This window comes from Artibeus jamaicensis, unplaced genomic scaffold (assembly GCF_021234435.1).
Source record: "Artibeus jamaicensis isolate MK-2021 breed Jamaican fruit bat unplaced genomic scaffold, CSHL_Jam_final scaffold_916, whole genome shotgun sequence".
Taxonomy (NCBI): domain Eukaryota; kingdom Metazoa; phylum Chordata; class Mammalia; order Chiroptera; family Phyllostomidae; genus Artibeus; species Artibeus jamaicensis.
In genome coordinates this window covers 6,246,733-6,271,739 of record NW_026522059.1, presented here as the reverse complement: position 1 = coordinate 6,271,739, position 25,007 = coordinate 6,246,733, and the positions used below count along the sequence as shown (strand labels likewise).

The window sequence follows — 25,007 nt, the reverse complement described above, 5'->3', positions numbered from 1 at the left end:
TCCTGACTGTTACAATCACCAGTTTCAATCCACATTCACATTACATGTGAGCCAATATTGTATAGAGGTTAATATGGACTCTAGTGCCAGACTACCCAAGTGTATATCTTGCTCTGCCATTTACTAGCTGTATGACGTCAGGGAAGTTACTTAACTTCTATGTATGAAATGGGAATAATAATGGCATTGTCACATTAGGTGAGTAAACAAACATACATGGATGGTTGAGAATAATGTCTGGTCTATACTGTAAGTACTACTCAGTTGCTTTATATATATTAAGGAACTGCAGCCCAGGGAAGTAAAGAATTTTATCGTGGTCATATAGCGTGTAAACAGGATTCTAGGACTATGCTGGGGCTGTTGGGTTTTAAACCTTGTGCCCTTTGCAACGTGGTATGTGATCCTTGGCGAATAGCTTAATATGACCTTGAGTTTCAATAGTTGTGTAATACAAAGCTCTAGCTGATTGCTTCACTTACAGAGCCTTTGTGAGCCCCAAAGGAGATAATGGATGTTAAAGTGCTTTGCTAACTAATTGTGAGGGACTATTACACAGCACACCATGCTAATGCCATTAGGTAATTAACATTACACAGGGAATGCACTGGAACATCTTAATGAAAAGACATTTAGATTTTTCTTCTTCTATAAAAGAAAAATGATAATAAGAAGACAAAATTTCTGTATGGCACTGTTTTCTTCCTTTTTGTTATGTCTGGGATCTGACTTAAATAAAAGATAGAAATGAAATTATGTAAAAGTAATGAATGATTTACAGACATTGATCCTCTTTGGAAAGCCTACCTGGTGGTTACACACAACCACAAACACACACCATGTGTTTCAAGATCAGTTCTCAAGGGGAGAACTTTGAACATTTTTCCAGTGCAAGTGCAGAGGGAATTCTGCTGAGTTACAAATTGTGTTCAATTCTTCCAAAAAAGAGCCCAGGGATGTTATCGGTGCCTCCTCAGCCACAAGTGAAAAAAAAAAATGACTATAGATCAGCCACACTTTAAGCATCTGCACCTCTTTCTTCTCCGCAGCCTCGGACCTTCCGGAGGGCAGGGCTGCTACCTTTCATTTGCACATGCCCAGCACTTAGCACGGGGCTCGGCTTGGAGGTATGGTCAGTCCTCTATGTAGGCACTGAAGCAAGGGCAAAGCTCAAAGGCTTTATTGCTTTGTAACCCCGTGTCGCCCCAAGATGCTTGTAAGGGCCCAGGGGAACCACAGAGGTGTCTCTGGACCTGCCGGTGGGGCATAGGGGTGACCCTCCACATGGTCCCCTTCAAATAAAGCAACTTTGCTGTCTTGTTTTTCATGTGGGGCTTCTAAGATTTCTTTTAAATAAAGAATTCACTTAAAAATAGTTATTTTTTGCACCTCTATATCAAGCGGGGAACCAATCTTGCAAAAATGAACCAGCCAAAGATCGAAGATGTTATGGCTTTTAATTGAACTATTAAATACAAATGCTTGGTATATGGGAAAAGATGAGGAACCTTAGAATTTCTCTTTCAATTTAAGTGCTTCAAATGGTTCTTTTTGGCCGATTCATCCATCTACAGAGGGGCTGGAGGAATGCCGAGGGGAATAATCTAGTAGCCTTCACTGATCTGTGAACTAGATGCTCTCTGCTGGGAAGTACACAGGTGGACGGGGGACAGACTGCAGCAGCGTGGCATCTAGGACTGTGGGATGAAGGGCGTCCAGCTCCTCAGCTTTGGGGGCAGAGGCCAGGGTTCCAGTGTTGGACCCACCACTTGCCGGTTGTGGGAGCTGGAGCAAAGGACAGAGCTTCTCAATGCAAATCACTCACCACATCCCAGGGGCACAGTCTGCATTGAAGCAGGCCTGGCGGGAAGCTGGGTTTCTCCACTTTTGAGCTGTGGGCCCTGGGCTTGTTGCAGTATTAGTGTCCAAGTCCCAGTTTTCTCAGGTGTGACAGCAGAAAGCACTAATCCTTTGCAGAACTGTTAGGATGGTTTATAAAAATCATGTATATAAAGTGCTTTACCTGGTGCAATTTGGACACAGAAAAATAACAGCTAGTACTTACTTTTGTTAGCGATACCAGTTTATAATTACATGATAATTGCACAGGTTGAATCAGACCAAAAATTATAAATTGATTACTCTAAAATTATGATTGCTCACTCTACCCTTCTTGCTAAAATGGTGCTCACATTTGCTCTAGTTACATCAAAATAGCTTCAACCAGCCCACTTAATACACCAACTGGGAAGTTCCTAGACTTAAATTGGCTCAGAAGGACGATCTAGTAAGCAATGTAGTAAGAACTGAGCGATTGGTCCTCAGCTCTCTGGAAGCAACGGTGCCCATGAACACACGGGGGGAAGGAGAAGCGAGGGAGTTAGTGATGGAGGGGACTGTGGCCTCCGTGCGGGGGTCCTGTGCCAGCCTTACCTTCACAATGCTCTGTGTGGTTCCCATCACCGTTTGAAGAATGAGGAAACTGAGTTCCCAGAAGTACATTTCTTTAGGGTGTACACCACTACAGGTGGAGCGGCTGGAGTTTCTCCTGAGCTGCGTGAGCTTAAACCCAGCTGACCACTTCAACTCCCCTGCAGGCTTTCTTCCTCCAAACAAGGGTGTACGGGCCAGTGGAGTTTGAGCTCGCTCAGCCCAAAAGGTGGACAACACAGTCTCTACCAATTAATTCCCCAAATCAGCAGATTATAGCAAGCTCCCTCCCATAGATGCCAGAATTCCCACTAAAGGGTACCTCATGTGTCTCTCATTGTCCCCTTGGGGGCTGCCAGCACAGTGGCCACGGGCCCCAAAGTCACCTTCAACTGTGATCCATGCAAAAGCCTCTACTGGATGTCAGTGTTCATCTGCCTCCAAAAACATGGGGTCCACTCCTTGCCGGGAAACTGAAAGCCACCACGTTGTATCCCAGCATGGAAGTTCAAGTTTCCCAGAGTGCTCTGCTTTGACACTCATGGCCATTCTGAAGGTGGATAGCTATAAGCATTATTAATGTCCACATTACAATGAGGGAACTGAGGCCGAAAGAGAATTAAACTATCTGCTGCCTCTTCTGTGTCGGGCCTTTTATCTTCATGATCTCATTTCTTCCTCATAACCGTAGACACTATAGATACAGTTCATTTATTTATTCATGCACAAACATCTCTTGAAGACCCCTGCTGATATAAGTAGTGAATCAAATAGACAAACCAGAAACCAGTTCCTGTATTCATGGAGCTTACATGAGGATGGATCATCCCCATTTTACAGCTAAGGAAGTTTGACAGAGAAAGATCATATCAGTCACTCAAGGTCAGTAAGAAGCGGGCCCCAATCGGCCCTCATGAGGCCAGACTGCAAGCTGACACTCTGCTGGTTATACTCCCTTTAGCATCGCACCCCTGTTTGGGGAGTGGACATGTAATAGGAAGACATGTAGATTCCTGTTCAATCAGTGTGGACCTAGTGAGGAATGTGGGAGAGAAGGCCCAGCCACCCGTTTTCTACCACAGGGCTTTAGGATCTCCTCTCTTTCCATAAAGATAGATTTTTAAACAACTGAGGTTTCCCTAAATGACCTGTGTATGTGCACTCTATAATGCATATTTCTTTAAATTCACATGCCTTTTATTATGCTGTTAAATATTATGTAAGCCATGATGCTTAGTGGCTACCCCTTTTCCTATCTTGTAATATACCAGAACTATCTAAGCCTTCCTTCCTCGGAATGTTTATGGAGTCAGATGAATGTGGCTCAGGGTCTCTGTTCTGCCACTCACAAGATCTGCCTAAGAAGTCATTTATCCCATCAGAGCCTCAGATGCCTCCTCTGAAAATTGGGGGAAGTAACAGTGGTTTCCTCACAGGGTTATTGTCAGAATTAGATGAGGTGCATCAGAACGATAGTTTTGTATAGTGTCTGCCTGGTACAAGATGAACATTCAATATTAGCTTTATAAATTATGATTACTAGATATAGTCAGTCTTCACCATTATAAATAATTTTGCAAAAAAAATGAATCATCATCCACTGTAATGGCTGAATTTTTAAGAGGAACGTGGCCTTATGGATGCTGTACTTAATGACATTTCAGAGCAAGTTGAGAAAAGGGGTTTTAGGAAGAAAGAGAGAGAGGAGAAGAAGCGAACGATGGAGGGGAGGGCGGGAGCAGTGGAGAGAAGGCAAAGTGAAGAGGGAGGAAAAGTGGTAAGTCAGAGGACCACGAAGAGAAGGAAGGGAGCCAGGGGGCACGCAGGGAGCTGGGCACGCCTGCCTCCAGCGAGGGGAGCAGAGAACTCCTGGCTCTCGTCCCTTGTCCTGCCACCATGCCTGGCAGGGCCACCCTGCCACAAGGATAAAGGCCTTTGCTCCAGTTAACCAGTTGGGGACAATCCAGCTCCTGCTTGGCATTCTGGTGTCATCCTATGACTTTTTAGCACCTGCACGCAAAAGACCAGGCCCTGTGATTTTCATTAAGATTCATCAAGGAAGACTTTTATAGATCCTTAATAAAGATATTGCCCGTAATGGAGCCCACTGTAAATTTGGTGTCTGCTCAGCCATCAAGTGTCCCCAAAATAGACCCAGGGCGTGTGAAGAGGAGCCACCTGGAGCCACTTTCAACCTGCTTAATGGAACTATTACCTAAGCCTACTTTAATTAATTTAATTTTATGAACAGGCATGTATGAGATGGTATTAAATGCTTCATTAGAAATAAAGTTACATTCAATTACTTTTGGTCATTCATTTAGCTAATATCATGTTTATAAAATCAAGTATTTTTTATGGAATAAATTTCATCTGAGGCTTGCCTAAGGCTTATTATCTTCTTATTCGCAGAGGTTTACTGATTTTTCTCCCCTTTCAGTATTGGTTCTGCTCATTTATCAGGGATGCATGTGAGACCTAAGCTGTGCATTCATCCTTCGGGTACCAATGTAGGATTTCAGGCATCAGAAGCGATTGATGGCTCTCCATCGAAAGGACCATAGTGGCCATAGCTCAGGAAAAGACAGGGATGGGGACAGGAAAATGGTTTCCCTCATGCTGTGTGTCTCCTTGTCCTGACTCTCACTCACTTCTGAAACTTGCGAGGGTCCAACTAGCAGCAGCTAATCCAGCCTTTTCTGATGTGGTGCCCTGTCCCCACATGCCTGTGACCAACGGGGAGTCTCTATCACATGTTAGGACTGAGCTGTGAACAAGGAACCAGCATCCCTTCAAGTTTTGCTTTGCCTTTTGTGTAAGAATTTTGTCCCCCAAACAAGGAAACTGTTGGAGCTGCTGGGATCTAGAGAGCCACGGTTTAGATGCTGTCTCACAATCGAAGCACCAGCCTCTTACAGCCTCTGTAACTCTACAAAAATGCCAAAAAGAGGGACAAGGACAGACCCCGACAGGGTGGGGACTGGACCGCCACAGGGATCCATCTTTGATGACAAATATGCAGGGTGGCCCTCTAGTCTGGCAAAACCAGTCAATAAATGGTTTATTGACACTGGCATTCCATGACAACACCTGTAACTGAATGCAAAGTACAGTTCCAGACTTGATGGCTTCTGTGGAGTTTTCTGGCTGAAATAAGTGCCCTTAGGGCAGAATAAAAAATTTCATCCCATGTAAGTGATAGTTGGTTAAGATTGTTAAGTGTTTTTAGATGGATCGACGTAACTGGAATTGTCTTCCACACACATTCAGGTGCAAATGTTGTCTGCCAAGCATTCCTGAGAGTACAGGACTTGACAGGAAGAATGGCAACTCTAGAAGTCTGAGCCAATTGCAACCAAGGCTTGCCTAGACCCAGAGTTCTCATTTATTCCTCTGCATCATGCTGTGTTGTTAACTGGGAGAATTAATGCTGGACCTCAAGTCACCTACAGTATAATCAAGGAGATGTTCAAGTATTAATAGACTCTGACTCATGTAGTTAAAAAAATATCCCACTGAATTGTCTTATTCTAAAGGAGTAAAAGCAACTCTTAGTGAACTAATAAGAGAAAGCCTTGAGTCATTTCAACCTATCAAAATCTCACTTCTTACTGTCTCACTCCAGAACCTCAGGAGGGAGACCATAGATTGGATAAAATGGCCCAGAGGGACAGGTTCCTTTCCAGAAAGATAAATGATGACACCCTAATCACCTTAAAGAATTCCAATAATGGATATTCCTTTCTCCGGCACGGCCGTCTCTGCAGCTTATCTTTCACTTAAGCTTAGCCTACAAGCCTCTATGGAAAGTTTGTGCCTGACTCGACAAAGAAGAGGTGGATAAATAGATAAAGAGGGTCATAAAAATATGTATACATGTGGTGAAATACTACTTAGTCTTAAAGAAGAAGAGAATCCTGTAATCTGGGTCAGTATGGATGAACCTGGAAGGCATTATACTAAGTGAAATAAGCCAGAGAGGCAAAGACAGATACTGTATACACGAACTAAGAAAAAGCCTTGCACTCCTAGAAGCAGATAGTAGGAAGGGGGTTGCTGGAACCGGGTGGTGGGGGAAGTGGGGAGAGGTTGGCCAAAGGTACAGACTTTTAGTGGCAAGAATTTTTTAAAATTACTTAAAAATTAAGTTCTGGAGATTGAATGTACTGCATGGTGACTATATTTAATAACACTGTAATGTATTCTTGAGATTTGCTAAGAGAGTAGATGACTAGATCTTGGCATTCTCATCAAAAAAAAGAAAAAATAACTGTGTGAAGCCATGGATATATTAATTTCATTATGATAATCATTTCACAATTTATGCATATATCAAATCATCACATTGTGTACTTTGAATATGCATAATTTTATTGATCAGTTATACCCATTAACAAATGAAAACTAAAATAAAAATAAAAAGAAACTTTGGAAAGTTTTGCTGCTTAAATCTGATTTTTATGTGCTTGATAAATCACCAATTTTCAGAACTGGCAGAAATTTCAGAGCTGGTCTGGCCAGTTTCTTCATTTCATAGACAACAAATCCAAGTGATTGCCCTAATGGACATCCATGGTCACCTAATGGTCACCCTGGAATGTTGGTTCCTCACTGTATTTCCTGGGCTTAGCACAGTGCCAGACACATAGTAGAGTCAACACATTATATGTTGGCTGATCTAGTGATTGATTGACAGGACAAGGTTCACAAACCTCATTAGAGCTGTTATAAGATATTGGGTCCTCTGGGAACATTGTTTCCCTTGAAACCAGTCAAAATGTTGGCATAGGTCATCAAATTTTCAGGGCAAAACTCTGAAGTGTCCAAATTAACAACGAAGAAGCATCTGGAGCATTTTACATTTACCAAAGGCTGATCAAAGGAAACTGTGGGCTGGAGATTATGGGCTCTTCTCTCCACGGTCCCTGGGGGAGGGAATTTTTGCATTTCTGTAGAAGGGGGCAACAGGAGAGTGGGAATTTCCTGTCTCTTTCTCCACCTCCCAACTTGGTCTTAGGGATGGTGAAAAGTTGAATTTTCATCAAACACCTCTTAGCCAAACCCCATGATGCCTTGATCCAGCCCTGGTCATGGGTTGGTTCCAAAGGTAGGACCCTGGGGGTCTGCCCACCAGGAGTATGGTTTTAGGCTCAGTCTCAAAATGACCAGTGTCACATCAACAGGGCAAGATCATATTTAGGGAAAGGGCTTCAGTGTCCTCTTCTTGATTAGGGGCCACATCATGTTCCTCGATGTCAAGAGACCTCTGCCTGAACCCTGAGTGAAGTTAGGAATCTGTCAGCAAGCAGAAGAATCGGGAACAGGGTTTGGGCCACCACCAAGCCCTTGAAAGGGAGGTTCCAATTCCTTAGATTTTTGCAGCAGGAAGAATCTTCTTGTCTGTTTCTAGCAAGACTCCTCTTTCTCTGTAAGATAATGGCACGAGCCACTGTCTTTGCTGTGGTCATGGGAGGATGTGATGCTTGCGTTTTGGCACCCCAAGTGGAGCTCTGCCAACACAGAGCTTCTGTCCCAAAGCCATAAGCAGTGTAGTTCCATAGTCCTTGACTTCAGTAACTCCTCCCCTCTTGATCAAATACACTGACCAAAGCCCAAAGCACCTGTTGCACACTCATGAAGCCAACCCTGGGGGTGGCCCTTTAGTGATTTCCTATTGCCTCAGGATAAGGTGCAACCCTTTAGTGACTGAGAAAGTCCTGCAGGCCCTGGCTGCTCCCAGCCTGAAGCCCCTCTGTCACCACCTTTCCAGGTTCCACATCCCGATTCCTGCACATGTCTATCCTGTCTCCCAAGCTCTCAACCACCTCCAGGATCTGGCTATTCTCTACTCACTTTTTAGGAAACAGTTTAGACATCTCTGCTCTGGAAAGCCTTCTCCAGCACCTTGGCATGAATTAGCTGTTCCTTCTTTATTCCCCACAAGTGTCCTGGATTTGAGTCATCACAGAGCTTATTGTAGCATCTTGAAATTGCCTATCTGTTCATCTTTTCCACTGCACCATACCCTCCCTGAAGGCATGTGTTATGCTCACCCCATTCCTTGATGGATCCCCACAAGGACATTGGCAATACAAATTTGTTGCACATATTATTGAAAAGTAAAGTACAACAGAACATAATGAAGCTACTAGGTTCATCTGGGAGAACTAACAGGTATGCAGTGTTCATGAAATAAGTCAAAGGGCTTCACCTTTCGACATGCATGTGATTTACCACCAATGGCAGATGGGTTGGTTTGTCTTCCCTGTCATGCACATCAGAGGCCTGGGATTATGAAGGGGATCCCAAATTACCTGATGGTTTTGATCATGCTGAGGCCCATTTCTACACAGCAGTGGGCGTGGTCCTGGCGAGGCTCCGGAAGTCCGGAGACGCAGTAATAGCAGTCCCCTAGGATTTTGATGCGGAGACAGTGATGCTCCTGAAGGAACAGATGGGGAAGGAAAGGACTGAGTCAGCAGATGGGTCCATGCTTTACTGAGACTTGGGAAAGATGGAAGCAAGTTCAGGGGGTCTGCACCTTGGGGCCAGGAGCACCTATTATCTACCAAGGGAATTAGAGGGCATCCTAAATAAGGGTTTGAAGGGCTCAGAGGTGGAGTGGAGTCATGGAAAAACACGGGATATGACAGGTACAGGACTACATCTCATCTCTGCCACATACTAGCTTTCTGATCTGAATACTAAGCATGTGTGGACAGGCCTGGCAAAGAGAGGAGATTCAACCTGCACGCTCAGTGTCCCCTAGGAATTGTCCCCAGCACTGTCTTTCTTCTCAGGACATGCCTCTGAGTTCATGGATTTAAGCAGTCTCCAGCTCAACTTAAAAGCATAAATCATTTAGGGATCGCTATACTATTTCAACTCTATGTTAAGTCCTTTCCCATGTAGGTTATTGGCCCCTTCAGGAGAGGCAAACTATGTCTTATATACCTCCTTTTTATTCATTAATTAATTTATATGTGTGTTCATTGAAAAGAAACATCAATTGGGCATCTATGATAGGACAAACACTGTCCCTGATATCAAGTACTGTCCCATATTGGTTATTAATAACCAGTATGATGCCCCATATATTAAATGGAGTGAACCCTTAACCCACCTCATAGGTAGGTACAGGTTTTATTCTCCCTACACAGTTGAGAAATAAGACACAGTTTTTTGGTGGGTTCACAAGCACCAATGAAAAGGTTCACATTTTAGTATCGAATGGGAAGAGTTTGAATGTTGCAGGTTTTAGAAGCAAGAGAACTTAAGGAAGTTGTAGCCTAGGGGCTAAGAGCTCTGGCCAAGAAGTCACCCTGCACAGAATGTGTGTCTTTAGTTAAATTACTTAATCTCTGAGCCTCAGTTGCCTCATCTGCAAAATGGAGATGAGAACACGACCTGTCTCATTGTGCATGTGAGGATTAACTAAGATGATGTATGGGAAGACTTAGGGCAAAGCCCAGCAGATGGGACACTAAGTTAACATTGTCTCTGTGAGGGCAACTTGGACTCCTGTCCTCATCCTTCATCTCTGTGATCACTGGCAGAGGACCCTCCCTTTTGGTTTCCTTGGATAGAGAGTGGGACCAAATGACCTCTGAGGTGCCCTCTAGACCTGAAGCCCTAGGAGTCTGTGGGTCTGTGGCTTTGTGGGTGAGAGGCCCTCCTTGGGAGAGCAAGGCCCAAGGGCAGGAGGAGGGGAGTTGTAAACAGAAAGGGCCCACTGAGATGCCAAGCTATGAAGCACTGTGCTGGCTTCATGAGGAGTTGTGCCATTCATTTATATTTGGGTAAGAAATGAATGCAGCCACTGTCTCAGTACAAAACAAACTTCAGACAAGGACAAGAGAATCAGACCCGGCTCTGGGGCTTCCCATCTGGGTCAGATCTCCAGGGTCTGGCCAACCGTCCCTAGTGGGCACAGAAGTGATCTTCAGAACTCTGAGAACATGCACACCCTTCCCAGGGTTATTTTTAGGAGTGTGTGGCTCCTGTCTATTGGCTGCTCCAATGCTGCTAATTTTGCAGGAGAGCTGTCCAAGAAGGGATGTGCAAGACCTTCAACTGCTTCCTCTAGACCCCTGCAGTGTTAGGGCCAGAACGGAGCACTTGACCCACTGGTCCTGGCAGTGTCCAGATTTGCAGGGTCCATAGGACAGTTATTAAAAAAAACAGAGGGCCAGCTATAGGGCTCAGTTTTGTATTTTTCCATGGAAGTACAAAAAAAAAAATCTATCAACAAACCAAATAACAAGCCAACCACCACTAACTACCCTCCTCACTTTGTAAAAGAAAAGGCCTTTTCAACACACCAAAAAAGTAAAATGATATATTCCTAGAGTAAAGGAGAATTCATTGCACTAAATAAAATTAACATTATAAAATCTTCACTGTACTGCTGTACTTATATCTGTGTGTGCATATATGTGGGGGTTAGGAGCAATGACCCCCCCACACACAGTTGAAACTCCATGTATAACATTTGACTTCTTCCAAAACTTTACTAGCTACCAATCATCCCTTGGTAGCTGCAGGGGATTGGTTCCAGGATCCCCCCTAGAGACCAAAATGCTCAAGGACCTTATAAAAACAGTCAGTCTTCCACATTTGTATTCTTTCATGTATACAATACATTAAAGACCTGACTTCTTATCTGTCAATTTGCAGACACATTTTTCTGATTAATTCCTCTGAGCTGTTGTATGACTTTGACAAGAATAGCCAAGCAACTTGTTTTTATCAGAATCCCTTTGTCAAGTTCAGATCAGGAGAGCAAAGTGGCTTTGAAAAAAGATACTAAAGAAAAAAAATAAAGTAGGGTAAGGGTCGTCTTGCAAATTTTACTGAGTTAGTTTTAATATAATCCTTTTCCTCCCATCTTGATGGCCTTGATAAGATGAAAAAAAACATCTTGGGAAATCCAGAGAATTTATGAAACCATTTGTATAGATAAAACTGAGGAGATATAGGCACCAAATTATCAAAGAGAGTTACATCGTTGGGTAGGGGTGGGAGTCCATTGATTATACTTTCTGTGTTTTCTGTATCTTTGATGTTTGATGTTTACCTAATGAACAAGCATTGTTTTTGTAATCAGAAAAAAAGAACTATAAGAAATAAGAAGAGAGAAGACTCTCAGAATAAAAACAGTACCATTAATGCACTAAAAATAGTTGTATTAGAAAACAAGACAATTTTATAGGCTTTTATCTAATTGTAACTGCAGGAATAACACGTGACTATACTGTTCTAGTCAAAAGGAGCTGTGGCTAGTCCCCTTGAACTGCCCCACCCACCCGAGCGCACAACACCTGGGAACCGGAGCTGCTTTCCCTCCTGAGGCTGCTGTGCTCTCACACGTCATCTGGATGGTCATACATGACTCATTGTCATGCTCTCTGGCCGTAAATTTATCACACCATGTTTACAGACCTGAGAAATACTTTTTTTCATGCAAAAACGATCTTGAAATTCTTTCTATGTCAGTACAGAAATAGCTCTCTCATTGTTTTCAGTCTGTTGGTTAGCTCTCCATTGTGTTGGAGTTTTCTTTACAGCAACAGTTTAGGTTCTTCTAGTTTTTTCGGTAATTTTAAAAAAGGTTGAAGCTGTAATGAGGTCAACTGTATACCAATACATTTGTTCTTCATTTTATAATTTTGAAGCCTTTATAATAATATACATATTCTTTACTTCTACTTTGGCTGAGGAGGGGCAGGTAGGAACTACTTTATTTTTAAAAAAGATCAAAGACTGAAAGTTACTAAAGTTAGCCAAAGGTACTAAAAAGGGTCAGAACACTCTATTCTGAGCAGCCCTAACCACCAGGGCACAAGGAATTCAGTCACACTAGGAGGATCTTTAGCAGAAAGCTTTGAAGTTGCCCCTGAATTTTAATAATGCAGTGAATAAACGGGTACAGTGTGTGACATTTACATGGGAGGTGGTTTCTCTCTGATGTGCAACATAATGAACATCTAAAGCAAAGGCTCATGGCAAGGAGATGGAGCTCATTAGAAAGGCACAGAATTTTTGTGCTGAAAGATGCTAAAAGGGGCAAGTCCAACCCCCTTTTAGACAGAAACAGAATATGTGACTTTGTGAAGTGACTGTTGGGGTCAAAAACATTTAAAGTGGATGTTCTCCTTCCAAGGTGAGTAGAATTGTTTTCCCTGGCAGAGTTTATCAAACTTTTCTATTGGTGTCTCCTAGAGTATCAAATACCGGGGCACCCGGGGTGGGGTGAACTAGGTTGCTGCTGAGCACTAATGGTACTGAGGACTGATTTGGAGCCAGCCTGTGTGTGAACACCCCCCAGGTACTGTTTCCCTTGTCCTCCATTACACTGTTGTAGTAGGAAACTGAGGGGCAGAGAGCGTTCTGCACAAGGTGTATTCAATGGCTCATGCTCCGAGTCCCCTCCATGTGACCTTTCAAGTCATCCTGTAGGAGCAGCAACACTCTATCCCCTAAAACACCTGCTGCATTGCTTAGAGGTCAAGGCTGAGCACCTGGCCTCAGCCTAGACCACAGATGCACCACCTACCAGTGCTTCTGGGCAGATTATTTTACTACTTTGAGCCTCGGTTCAGTCACTCACTCCGTAAAATGGCAACAATAAAGAACCTTCCCCATAGGTTTGTTGTGAGAACTAAATTAGGTAGGCCAGGGAAAATACTCATCACAGCATGTAACATATGCCAGGCAGTTTATGAATATTTAATAGCCTCCATCATCTATCTAACTCTTCTTAATTTAATATTCACTTTTTCTTTAAAATCTTTCAGTAAGACTCATTCCCCAGAAGGTGGACTACAGAATCTTGTACCTTCTGGGGATCGATGGGCTGTATACCCCCATTCACTCCCCCTCCACCACCGGGTGGATGGTAACCGGGGTGAAAAGTCCAGGCTCCAGGACAAAGTCCACACTCCTTAAAATGCCACACCATGCTCTCCATGGTTTGTTTCTGCCTTCCTCTCCAAGTTCATTTCTCACTGCAATCTCCCATGCCCTTCACGCTCTAACAATCTTGAGCTTCTTGTAGCTTCCCAAACCAGTAGCTTGATTTTGCATTTTCATACTTCCCAGCCTTTGCCCCATGGCTCAGCCTAGAAGGCACTTCCTTGTCTAATCTGATGCCAGGAAAGCTTCTGCTGTTTTTCAACACCCAGTTTGCAGAGGACCTCTTCTCTGGACGCTGCCGGAACACAACCACCACTTCCCCAACCCCTCCAGCATTCGGCTGTTCTTTCTGTCATCCACCAAGACACTTGTGCCTATTATTGCTTGCACCACACTGTCCTGCTGTTACTATGGGCTTGTTTTTCTCCCTTATGGACTTGGAGCTTCCTGAGAGCAGGCTCTGGTTTTGCCTTCCCAGAGACTTTCACGTTACCTGGCATGTGGTACATAGTCCACAAATGTCGGTTGAACAGTGTGCATTAAATTTTACTTAGCAACCCTTTCCCTGAGTCAGTACAGTTTATTGTGACACTAAAAATTAACCTTGGTCGCATTTGTCAGTTCTTGATAGAGGACCATTTTTGTTCATCTCAGTGTCCCTGAGCAGAAATGTTCAAAACCATAACATGAAGTACAATGACTATGTGTGACTGGCACCAACCACCATTGATGCAACAATCAAAAGAAGTGGTGAACGTTCTTCCCCACCTCCAGATTCCCAGCCCTTTAGGTGAACCCAGCTCTTGTATTAGGGGAACATCTCAGTCTCCACCTCTTCTCCTGCCCCTGTCAGTGTCCCATTTAATAGTTGCCTGGTAGCTACAGGTTACTCTGCAGGTTCTTTGGCAGGTCCTTGCCCACCTGTCTGGCGTGTCCCCACCACTCCCTATGTTGCACCTTCCCCTCTGGTAATGCCAAATCTCTTCTGGATTCTCCACATGTATAGAGTAGCTAGCATCTTTACTTTTGTCCTCCTGTCCGCCTAAAATGACCTTCCCTGCCTTCTTTACCTTGCTAATTGATACACAATTTTTATACAATAAAATTTTCCTTTTAGATAAACATGAAGTCACCTATAAAGCATCCACATTACTCCCAAATCAGTCCAACCTCATGCTTCTGTACAACTGACCCACTCACTCTACCTGGAAACCTCTTATCTCTTTTCTGTGCCTATAATTTTACCTTTTCTAGAATGGCTTATGTGAGGAATCAAAATGCCCAGCCTTTTTTTGTGTCTGGTTTCTTACACTTGGTATATTACATTTGAGATGCAGTGACATTACTGCACGTATCAGAGACTTAGTCCTTTTTATTGCTGAATAGTACTCTATCATGTTTATTTGCTCCTTTTTAAGACTCAGCCTAACAGTCAATTTCTCCTGGAAGTCTTCTCTGATTCCAGGGTCTGTGTTGCCTTTGCATCCCCATGTCACCCAGACTTACCTTCGCACACATCTTCGCTGTGCACTGACTACTTCCTTATGTATCCCCAACTAGACTTAACTCCAGGAAAGGGGGACATGTGCTTTAGTCATTCCCACGCTCCCAACCCACAGCAGCAGGCACAACCCAGAGGTGCTCAGATTCAAGTACGAACGGATCTCTGTTGGAGTGAGGCAGCCTTAAAAAAAAGACATTTTGATATGCTAAAAATAAACTCCCACTTGATGTGGTCTCACTGAACTGTCACAGCAGCCTGTCGGGTTGGGAGTGATATATGCCCTTTACAGAGCAGGAATTAAGGTGGCCTATTTGAACCCAACACCCACTCTAAAGTACAGTGTGGTAATGATATTCCTTTGTAATTTGGGTGGCGTTGGACCAGGGATCTATGTTTTGATAACAGATGTTCATCTCTTTTAACCTGTTTTCTGTTTTAGCTCTGATCAAGCCAACTGAAAATAAAAGTGGTGTCATGTTGGCCAAAAAAACAAAGCTCTTAAGTTAGGGCAAACAAAATGATGGTCTAGTACATGACTGGTTCTTGAGAACAGGCTCATTCATTCCAGATGGCCAGGGTTGGCTGGGACACTGCAGGTAGCCATCGCCACCGCATGAACCACTGTGGAGGCTACAGCTGGATGGCACCTGGCCATGGGAGGGGGAAATGATGATGCAAGAGTGGCAGCAGATCAAAAGGACTTTGGTTTAATTGTCACTCAACCAGCTATCTCTCAACTGGGAAAATGAATCCATCAAGCCTCCATCCAAGGCCTGTATAAATAACTAATATTGATCCCCAGAATATGTGAGGATCAGAGATCTATGCCTGGGGACAGGATGTAGAACGGTAATGACATTGGTGAAGAAGGCTGAGTCCTTTTCACTAATTCTACATGCAGTCCCTCACTCCTTCCAAAAACGAGTCGGGAATTAAATTCAACTCACATGGGCCAGTCGATCAAATCTGGCAAAGAGCTCGTTGAGCATCCTGACCAGCTCCTGAGCAGACAAGGTGGTGGAGAGGTTGGTAAATCCTTTAACATCTGCAAAAAGAATACTAGACAATAGGGAAGGGATGGGGTGGGAAGAAAGTGCATTAATATTTTAAACCATCCTAGGACACACATCAATACCATCCAAAGAAATTAACTGTGGCCTGAGATTTTTGCTCTCCCTGCCACGGGAGTCAGAAGGAATGTGTCAATATTTAACAGACATCTCAGCAGAGAGAGTGCACCCAGGAGTTCAGGAAGGACAAGTGGGCAACGGAAAGTCCTTCTTCCTGTGCAGAGCTGTGCGGTGTGGGCAAGAATAGCAAATCCAGAAGGGATATTTGTCACTAGGAGCAGATCAATTTGTTATGCAAAGTAAAGTGAAGCTTTATGAATTATTTCTATATATTCACAATGAACAGCAACACAGAACAAAACTGATGTGGGAAAAAAGTCACAAGAACTCATTATCCCCAGCTTAATGACATGTATTCTACCTCAAATTGTAGGCAAATGAAGGTAGGCATTTTTTCCCCAAAATTATGGGACTAGGTAGCAAACCTGGGAAACCTCAGGCAGAATAATTAATTACCTAAAACTTTCCAATTTACTAAGGATTTCAGTGAAGTGAGATTTTATTCTATGCATATGTTTTGGCATAAGGGAAAATGGGGGGAAGGGAAGGGGCAGTTCTGGAAAGCCTTCTAAAAGCAAGGCACTGCATGAGCACTGTCTTTGTTAATTCATTCAGTGGTCCAGTGGGGAAGGCATCCTTGTCTCCTTTGTGAAGATGAGCAAAAGAGGCTCAGAGAGCCAGGAGACTTGTCCAACCTTCCACTGGTAGCATGTGGCAGAGTTAGGATTGGCCACTGTAATGGAATGGTAGAGAGAGAGAAGAGAAGAGAAGAGAGAAGAGGAGAAGAGGAGACAGGTAACAGAGAGGTGGAAAATAATATAACCATTAACTGGATTAGTTGTTATTTGCAGCTAAAAGCATTCCCTAACTGTAAACACAAGCCCAAAACAGGAGTAGCAGCAACACTGAGAGTATTTACTATGGACTTCAATCTGATCTAAGATTTCTACTGTATTAACTCATTCATTCTGCATAAGAATCCATGGGACAGGGCCTATTATTATGATCGTCTCCATTTTACAGTTTGGGAAACTAAGGCCCAAATACTTCTTGTCCATGAACATGAAAAGCTAGAATGTAAACCAGGCACAGCCTGGCTCTGGAATCTATGTTCTTTATCATTACGATATCTCTGAAGGTGGAAAGTGCAAGAACCTATAGATAATCTTGTTTGACCCACTCACTTTATAGATCCATTCATCCAAAGCCATTCATATTCATCTGTCTAGGGCAAAACTGCTCACTCATTCATTCATTCAACAGCTAATTAATCCGATGACTAGTATGTGCCAGGCACTGGAGATATAGTGGTGAGCAAGAAGTACCATCACAGCTGTATGGGGCAGGCGGCCTATGGAAAGAAGAAATTGATTCCCTGAGAACAAAGGCCATAAAAGTTTCACATGTGCTCAGTGTCAAAATATGATCGACTTTCTCATGGGTCTTCTGAAGCCATCATACTTTGTGCAGCTGACTCTGTGCAATGTATCTGCTCCCCAGCATGGATTTCTTTCCTGTTGCTACCTATTAAAATCCTGCTTGTCCTTCAAGATTCCATTATATGGTAAGACACAAGACATGTTTCCTCAGTTGATTCAACAGAAATGATCAGAATCAAGTCCTCTTTCCTCAGCATGTGGTCACAACATCCAGTGGTATCTCCTAGAAGCTGATTAGAAGTGCAGAAGCTCAGGCCCTACGCCAGCCCCACTGGATCAGAATCTGACTTGGTGAGAGCCTCAGGTGATTCTTGTGCACATTCAGGTCAGAGAAGCACTGGTTCAAGTCATACTCGTGCAACAGGAGTGTGTTGAATGAAAGGTCAGAAACAGAAACCAGGGCGCTGGTTCTCACTGCATTGCTCATCCTGCCATCCCTGGGTGCTGGCATCAAGGTCGGGTCTTTTCATTCTAAGCATAAACTTGTAACTTTTCCAAGATATTCATCTTAGAATATACTGAAGAGACCGTGATCATTTCCAGCTCTAATTTGGTTATATAAGTTGTTTATTTGGCTAAAAATAAGTGATGTTACCTAATTGTCACTGTGCACATAAGAGTCTTCTAGGAGGCTTTAGAAGGCTCTACTAGAATTATTAGGAACACAGGCCCTGTGTAGATTGTTCTTCCTAACTGTGTGTTCTTGGGAAAGTTATTTAATCTCTCTAAGCTTCCGTTTTCTTGACAATAAAGCAAAGACGCTGCTCTGCAGGGTTACTGTAAAAAAGTAACATAAAAAACCGTGGTCCTCAGTAAGTAGAGGATATATAACTCCTTGTGGAAAGTTTTGGGAATCAGAGAGTGTTTAATAGATTGCCACACAGACAGGCCTCAAAAGGCACCAAGTTTTCTAGGCTTATTCAGTTTCATTTGCATGCACATGAAACTCTAGTCTGCAGGGCAAATGTGGTGAGTGCGCGTGTTGGAAGGGCTGGTTGGAAATGAGCCGCCAGTTCAAAGTGGGTAGACTGAGAACGTGCAAATTCACACGGTCTGGGTTGGGGCAGGAGGAAAGATGGAAGGCAGGTCTGCTGAAGAAGCTGACTGTGCACCAAATCCAGGCCTCTCTGGCACTAACGAAGACTAGTGAGCCAGGGACTCTGTGCTCCTTCTTGTTGCTGGGTGAGCAGGTCGCATCTGAGCTCAAGTGATCCAGGTCATTTCTGGGCCAAGGTGGTAAAGAAACAGGTGACCTTTTCTACTCTTTCCCTGCCAAGAGCTGAATGCCAAGAACTTTGAGGCCTGGGGGATGGTACAGCAGGGGCCTTTGTCCCTGAATCATTCACCTACCAGGAATATTAGCAGTGAACAGCTATGTGACTAGAGTCTGTTGGGTTTAAATTTTTGAAACTAGGAGGTTATTTGTTAGAGCAGGTAGCACAACCCTAACTAATATAAGAAGTGTCTTAAATCTATGGGGGCAGGGAGAGGAAAGAGAAATAGAATCGGGCAGATGACATTGGAAGCCCAAAGGCTTCCAGTAAAAAGCCCAGTGGCCCAGGATCTAGGGACAGACATCTCAGAGGTGTATAGATGAAATCTACTGGAGTCCCAATGTGTTGACCACTTCAGATATCTTGATTTTTGAATTAGGAAACTAAAACCCAGAAGGAAGAAACAATGCAGCCAGCATCTTGTAGGGGCTGTGGCTCCTAGAAAGTGTTCTGGATGAGAACCCTAGTCTGCAGGCTCCCCGTGCACTGGGCACTCTGATGTCCCCAAGTTTGGCGGCTCCTGTATGCCCTGCACAGGGAAGTGATGAACTGTAGGAGGCAGCGTGGAGAGTTATACATTGACAACAGACTGTTTTTCGGGAAAGGTCACAAAACAACAGAACGACAGAAGAGCAACAGAGAAGAAAGAATGAACCCAGTGCATTGCCAGCCATGAAGAGAGCTGCAGGGTTGGGAATGGCTTAAGAAAAGCTCGCTACTCCACAGCAGGCGTGCTCTGGGGGCGGGGGAATGGGGTGTAGCAGCCGGCCTGACTTTGTTCTCAGACACGGGCCAAGGACCATCTTCTGCTGCTGTTTTGATCTCTGGTCTTATTTTAGCACCCAGCAGCCTTGCAGAGGGCTGTGGAGGCACCCCCACCCCAGCTGAGTTCATCTTCCCAATACCAGTGGGAGAGCCTCTGGGAAGACCTAGGGAGAGGTCCAGGCCACCGCAGGTCACTGTAGGTTCTTTGCCCCTTAGAAAGGACTCCTTAGCTGCAAGCTGAGGCCACTGCAAGATGGAAAGGCACCAAACTCGATTCTACCTTAGTGTGCTGTTTACTTCCAGGAAAGGGTCTCAGAGCGTCCAAACTCAGTTTATTGGTGTAAAATAAACAGGCGGGGTGGATGGGCCAGAAGTAGCTTCTGTTGTTCTAGACTAAAGGAAGCACCGAGAGTTGATTCGTGCAGAAAGCAAGCCACATATGTCATTTCTTAATCTTAAGGGTGCCAAGTATGTGGGTGTGGGAGAGCTGGCTTATGTATTTTCTCCATTTTTTTCTCAATTAAGGGTAGTTTCTGCCCCACCTCTTTCTCCATGGTAACAGGCACTCTCAGAAGCTGTCACATATATTTATTTTTACATTAATATATAATATGCATATTTTACATCTGGCTGTAGATACATAGGCCACTGTCCTGCCTTCACTTGTGCTGATCACTTTGCCCAAGTCGCCTGTCCTTACCTTTTCTTCTTGCCTGACTCAATATTAAAAAATGCAAAGAAGAAGCATCTCTTTCTAAAGGTTTCTCTGTCCACACACATCCCTCCTCTTCCTGCCCCACACACACCACAGGTCTTTCTCTTTGCATGATCTCTTGGCACCCTTTGCTTACTTTATTTTTTTATTTTTAATTTTTTAAAGATTTTTATTCATTTATCTGTAGAGGGGAAGGGAAGGAGAGAGGGAGAGAAACATCAATGTATGGTTGCCTTTCGTGCATCCCCTGCTGGGAACTGGCCTGCAGGGAACCGGCCTGCAACCCAGGTATGTGCCCTGACTGGGAATCGAACCGCGATTGTCTGGTTCGCAGGCCCGAGCTCAATCCACTGAGCTACACCAGCCAGGGCTCCTTTGCTTACTTTAATAGAACCCTGCCCTGAATATAATTATAGGTACTGCCTGGGACCTGTTGTTCTAGATTTGATATTTATAAGGTCCTGTGATCTGTGGGACCAGTTCCTAGATCTGGGCTGTGCCTTTCACCAGAGTGGCCATTTGACTGAGGGCTCTTTGTGCACCCCAATATCCAGAGCTGTGTAGCCCAGCCCTGGAATGAGACCCAGAGACCCACTGAGGCTGACTGTTCTGCTAAAGGGCTGGGTGAGAATCTCGCTCCCTGCCGGACTTGCTTCCCAACGAGTGTGTCCCTGCTCCCTGGCGCAGAGTGGTCGGAGATGCTGGTAGGAGGGAAAGTGTCCCTCCTTTCCAACAGAGTTGGGGGCCTAGGAACTAGGAAGGTACATTAGCTTTTTTAGAGCTAGTCAGTGTATGGACTTTCCCCCCTCCCATGTCTGGGGAATTTCCACACTATGATATTTGGTGAGAGGGAGATACAGTTCTACTGTACAAGCTGAAAAGGGCAGATATTTGCTTTTCAGTCACTTCTTGCCAGTTACTGGGCTCAGCCAATGGGCCACATCAGTCCCAGACTTTAACTTGAGACCGAAAGAGGCAGGGGGAGCGGAGAGTGGGGGCAGGGCAAAGGCAGCCAGATCTGGATCCTGGGTTGCTGGAGGCACGGTGGAGGTGACAGCTGTGTGGGGACAGGATTGGCAGCACATGTGATGAATTCTTCTGAAACAGTGGCAGCTGGGTCCTCACCGGCCTAGTGCTCTGCTGTGATTTTGGCTGTGCCTTTGGCTTTATTCTGGCTTGTTTCCTGAGACTACCTCTTTCTCCTTCCCCAGTTATTCTATAGCCATCATGTAGCCTTTCAGGATATTTAATCAGCCAGGGTTGGCTTCTTTTTCGCTTGCCCCTAGAAACCATGTCTGAAACACCTACAGTATACCTAACACTCTACTACATGCTTACCTCGTCCTATGCTTTGTATATATGTTTACTCAGTGCAGGTGGCTATAAAAACACCCCATTTTACAGAATAAGATCCCGAGATTCAGGTATGTAAATTTTCCAAGATGGCACAAAAGGGAGAGGTAGAATTGGGGTCCCAAATCTGCTCTGCCTCATTAAGGAGCCCACGCTCTTATTTTCAGTGCTCAGCATGTTGTCCAGTGCAGTAGTGGGCACAGAGAAGGCACTGATGGGTGAGTGGATAGATGGCTGAGTGGGTGGGTGGGTGGATGGATGAGTGGATGGATGAGTGGGTAGAGGAGGGGACAGATGATGACTGCATAGATGGATGGTTGGATGTGTAGAAGGGGATGGATAGGTAGATAGACAGGTAGGTGACAGGACAGATGGATGGCTAGAAAGATGGGTGAACAAGTGGATGGATGAATGGATGGGTGGTTGGCCAAAAATATGTTTGCAAAAAGCAAAAAAAAAGCTGTAGTCCTTTTTTGTATTGTTTTACGATATTTATGAGGGATATAAGGTGATGTATGTGATCACCCTTGAGGGTTCCCCACCGCATTTGGGGGTTAGCTTTCCAATCACATTGAGAAAGCTTTTGGCTTTCCCACACAAAAACATAAAGGTGGGGGAACCTACTGAAGGGGAGTCAAGTAGAAAGTCAACAAGCAAATATAACTGCATTTCTCTGCCAGTCTTCTTGAGCCTCGATTTGGAAAGGCAGAGCCATGCCATGAATAATGACTACTTAATGAATTAGTCAACCAATGAAAACCAGCCCTGACATGCAGGCAGGCAGGAGCTATGGCAGTGTGTTGAGAGCAGCCTGGCGTGCAGGGATCACGCGGAGAAGGGCGGGGTCTGCTGTTCATTACCTGACATTCTCGTAGCGATGGATGTAGATCCGGTGGAACTGGTGCTGCAGGTGCTCGTCTTCCACGTTGGTCATGTCATTGATCATTTCCAGGACGACAAACCGGGGGAGCACAGACAGCACGAGTCGTTCCTGGGACAGAGCAATGAAGAGGGACAGTCTCGTTAGGCTGAGCACTGAGTCTCCGAGGGGTGGGTAGATGGTGTGGAAGCCAGGAGGCCCTCGGCTGAATTTCCAGAGGCATTGTTAATCCCATCCCATGTCTGTGAACATGACAAGTATCTATTGGCTACTTGTTACTTGCCTGGCACTGTGCTGGGTGTCGGGTATACAGTGGTGAACCAAATGGATGGCTGTCCTACCATTGTGGAGTTTACATTCTAGTAGGGGTACAGGTGTTAAATTGAACACATTTACAAAATGTGACAAGTGCCATGCAAGAACAGGTGATGATCACAGTACGATGGTTGATGACAACAGGTACCTATACATTTACCATGAGCCGGGCAGGTGCAGTGCGAGGGAAAGAGAGCTCCAGGAAAAGGAAACAGCAAGTGTCAATGTTCTGATGCAAAATAAATAAATAAATAATGAAGAAATGGTGTGGCTGGAGGGTGGTGACAGAGGGCGTGGAGACAAGCGATGTGGTTGGATGTTGGAGGTGGAGATAGATCTTGCAGACCTACATAAGATCTACAGCATTTCATCCCAACTACAGCTGGAAGCCACTAAGTGGTACTTCAGAGGAGGAGTGACAGAAAGATTTACATTTTAAAAGACTATCCTGGCTGTGGTTTCCAAAATAAATTGTGGGGAGGGAGCCAAGGGTAGAGGCGTAGAGGCTGGTTGGGGCAGACCCTGCAGTGGCCCAGGTGAGAGGTGATGTGGGACATTGTCTAAAGGGTTGGAAGCCAACCAAGATGGCAGGACAGAAAGAGGGCGATACCATGGTGATGGCTTGGTTTTTTTTTTTTTTTTTTTTTTGAGTTTGGTTGATAGAGAGAGGGTGCTACATTTATTGAAACCCAGAACCTACGAGAGAATCCAGGCTTAGGAGGCATCAACTCTTTATCAAGAGGAGAGAAAATGAGACCCACACAGCCTGAAAGTAGGGACCTAACACTTGATGGATAACGTTCTTCACTGTGATCAACATGGTAGATAAAAAGAACAAAATAACTGCTTCACTAGCAACATGAACTGAATCCTTAAAAGACTGTGTTATGGACACTAGGCAAGAGTCTGGCTTATTTACTGTATTATATGCTGTAGTGTGGAACCGAGTTTAAGGCAGGTGCATTGTACCCATCGCAGTTTCTTTTGTCTTCATGTTACTTATGGATTTTAAGCATTTTCAGCATTTGTTCTTTCATCTGTTCCTCACAAAACCAGGGAAGTAAGCAGGTACAAGTACTCTTCATTTAATGGACAGACGGTCTGGGAGAGGTCAAATTCCATGCATGACCTGAACAGTTACTAAGTGGTGGCACCAGGATGCAGTTCCTCACCTGCTGCTGCTTGATGGGGTTCTTGGTGAGTTGGGAAAAGCCTGGGTTCTGATGGGAGTTCAGATTGTGCCTCCGACAGTTAACAGCAGCGCGGCATTAGGTGGGTCACGTCACCACAGTGCCTTTGGTTCCTAGTTTGGCAAATGGCCATGATATCATCTGTTTCACAGGGCTGCTGTGAGCATTCAGTGAAATACGATACAGGGGCAGGCAAAAGTGGGTTTACGGTTGTAACACAAATAAATAATATAGTAAATAATAATACCAGAATACACTGTATCATGTACTCACAACTGTAAACCTACTTTTGCCCACCCCTGTAATGTGAGGGGCCTGAAGTTCAGTCCCTTCCTTCTCTCCGCTGTCTAACCTGCTCCCATGCAAAGGGCTTCACGAATGAAGCACTCACTGCACTTCCTGTGATGAGCTTTTCCCTCTCCTGAAAGCTGTCTTATCCTGAGACTGAGAGCAACACTTCCTGCAAGTGCCCTGGCATCGTGCTCATTCCGTGCTCATTACTGTGATCAGTCAACTGTTCACGCAGTCACTGCAGCTTTGAGGGGCACTTGGGGCCTGGAAACAGTGGGTGCTAACTAAATATTTCCTGAACAAACATGGACACATCGACGTCAGAGACTGCCCAGCTCATGGGTGCATCCCCCGCAGGTGCCAGCAGAGTCCCCGGGGTGGGATAATTGTTTGTTAAATCCATTCTTTACGTGGCAATGCACATTGGATCCTCAAGAAGGACATGGATGCTTTCAAGGGGGGCTTTTACAATAAAATTTTATTAGCAACACTCTCCAGCTCCAGGCTCACCAGCCTCCAGCTTTTCCTGCTACTACCTGTCAACTGCCCCAGTTCCTCCCTTTGCATAGCATTTTTTGCAGGACACGGGAGTTTGCCTGGAGTCTGCTTGTAAAAGCCCACTTTTGACACTTTAGTGTCCTTCAGATTTGTGGACTGCTTGAGAAACATTATTCAAATCCCCTGAAAACACAATTTAAAAGAAAATGGGAATGTTTGCCCCCTAATACAATTCCTCACTCCCTCTGAGGCACAGTCAGTGGTTGTCCAGCTTCGGAGAACGGAGGTATCAGAATCTCTCCTGGAGCC

General features: G+C 44.6%; 1 protein-coding gene across 3 annotated transcripts in view; it reads right to left on the bottom strand.

Annotated features, from left to right (window-relative positions):
- The window catches only part of ADCY8 (adenylate cyclase 8), a 150,951-nt gene that overhangs the window by 76,841 nt on the left and 49,103 nt on the right, over positions 1-25,007 (bottom strand). For all 3 annotated transcript variants that reach the window (XM_037166695.2, XM_053661057.1, XM_053661056.1), the window contains exons 3-5: positions 22,385-22,515; positions 15,796-15,907; positions 8,745-8,872 (exon numbers count right to left, since the gene is read on the bottom strand). In XM_037166695.2, the coding sequence (XP_037022590.1) occupies positions 8,745-8,872; positions 15,796-15,907; positions 22,385-22,515 (371 nt within the window). The remainder of the gene's footprint in view (positions 1-8,744; positions 8,873-15,795; positions 15,908-22,384; positions 22,516-25,007) is intronic.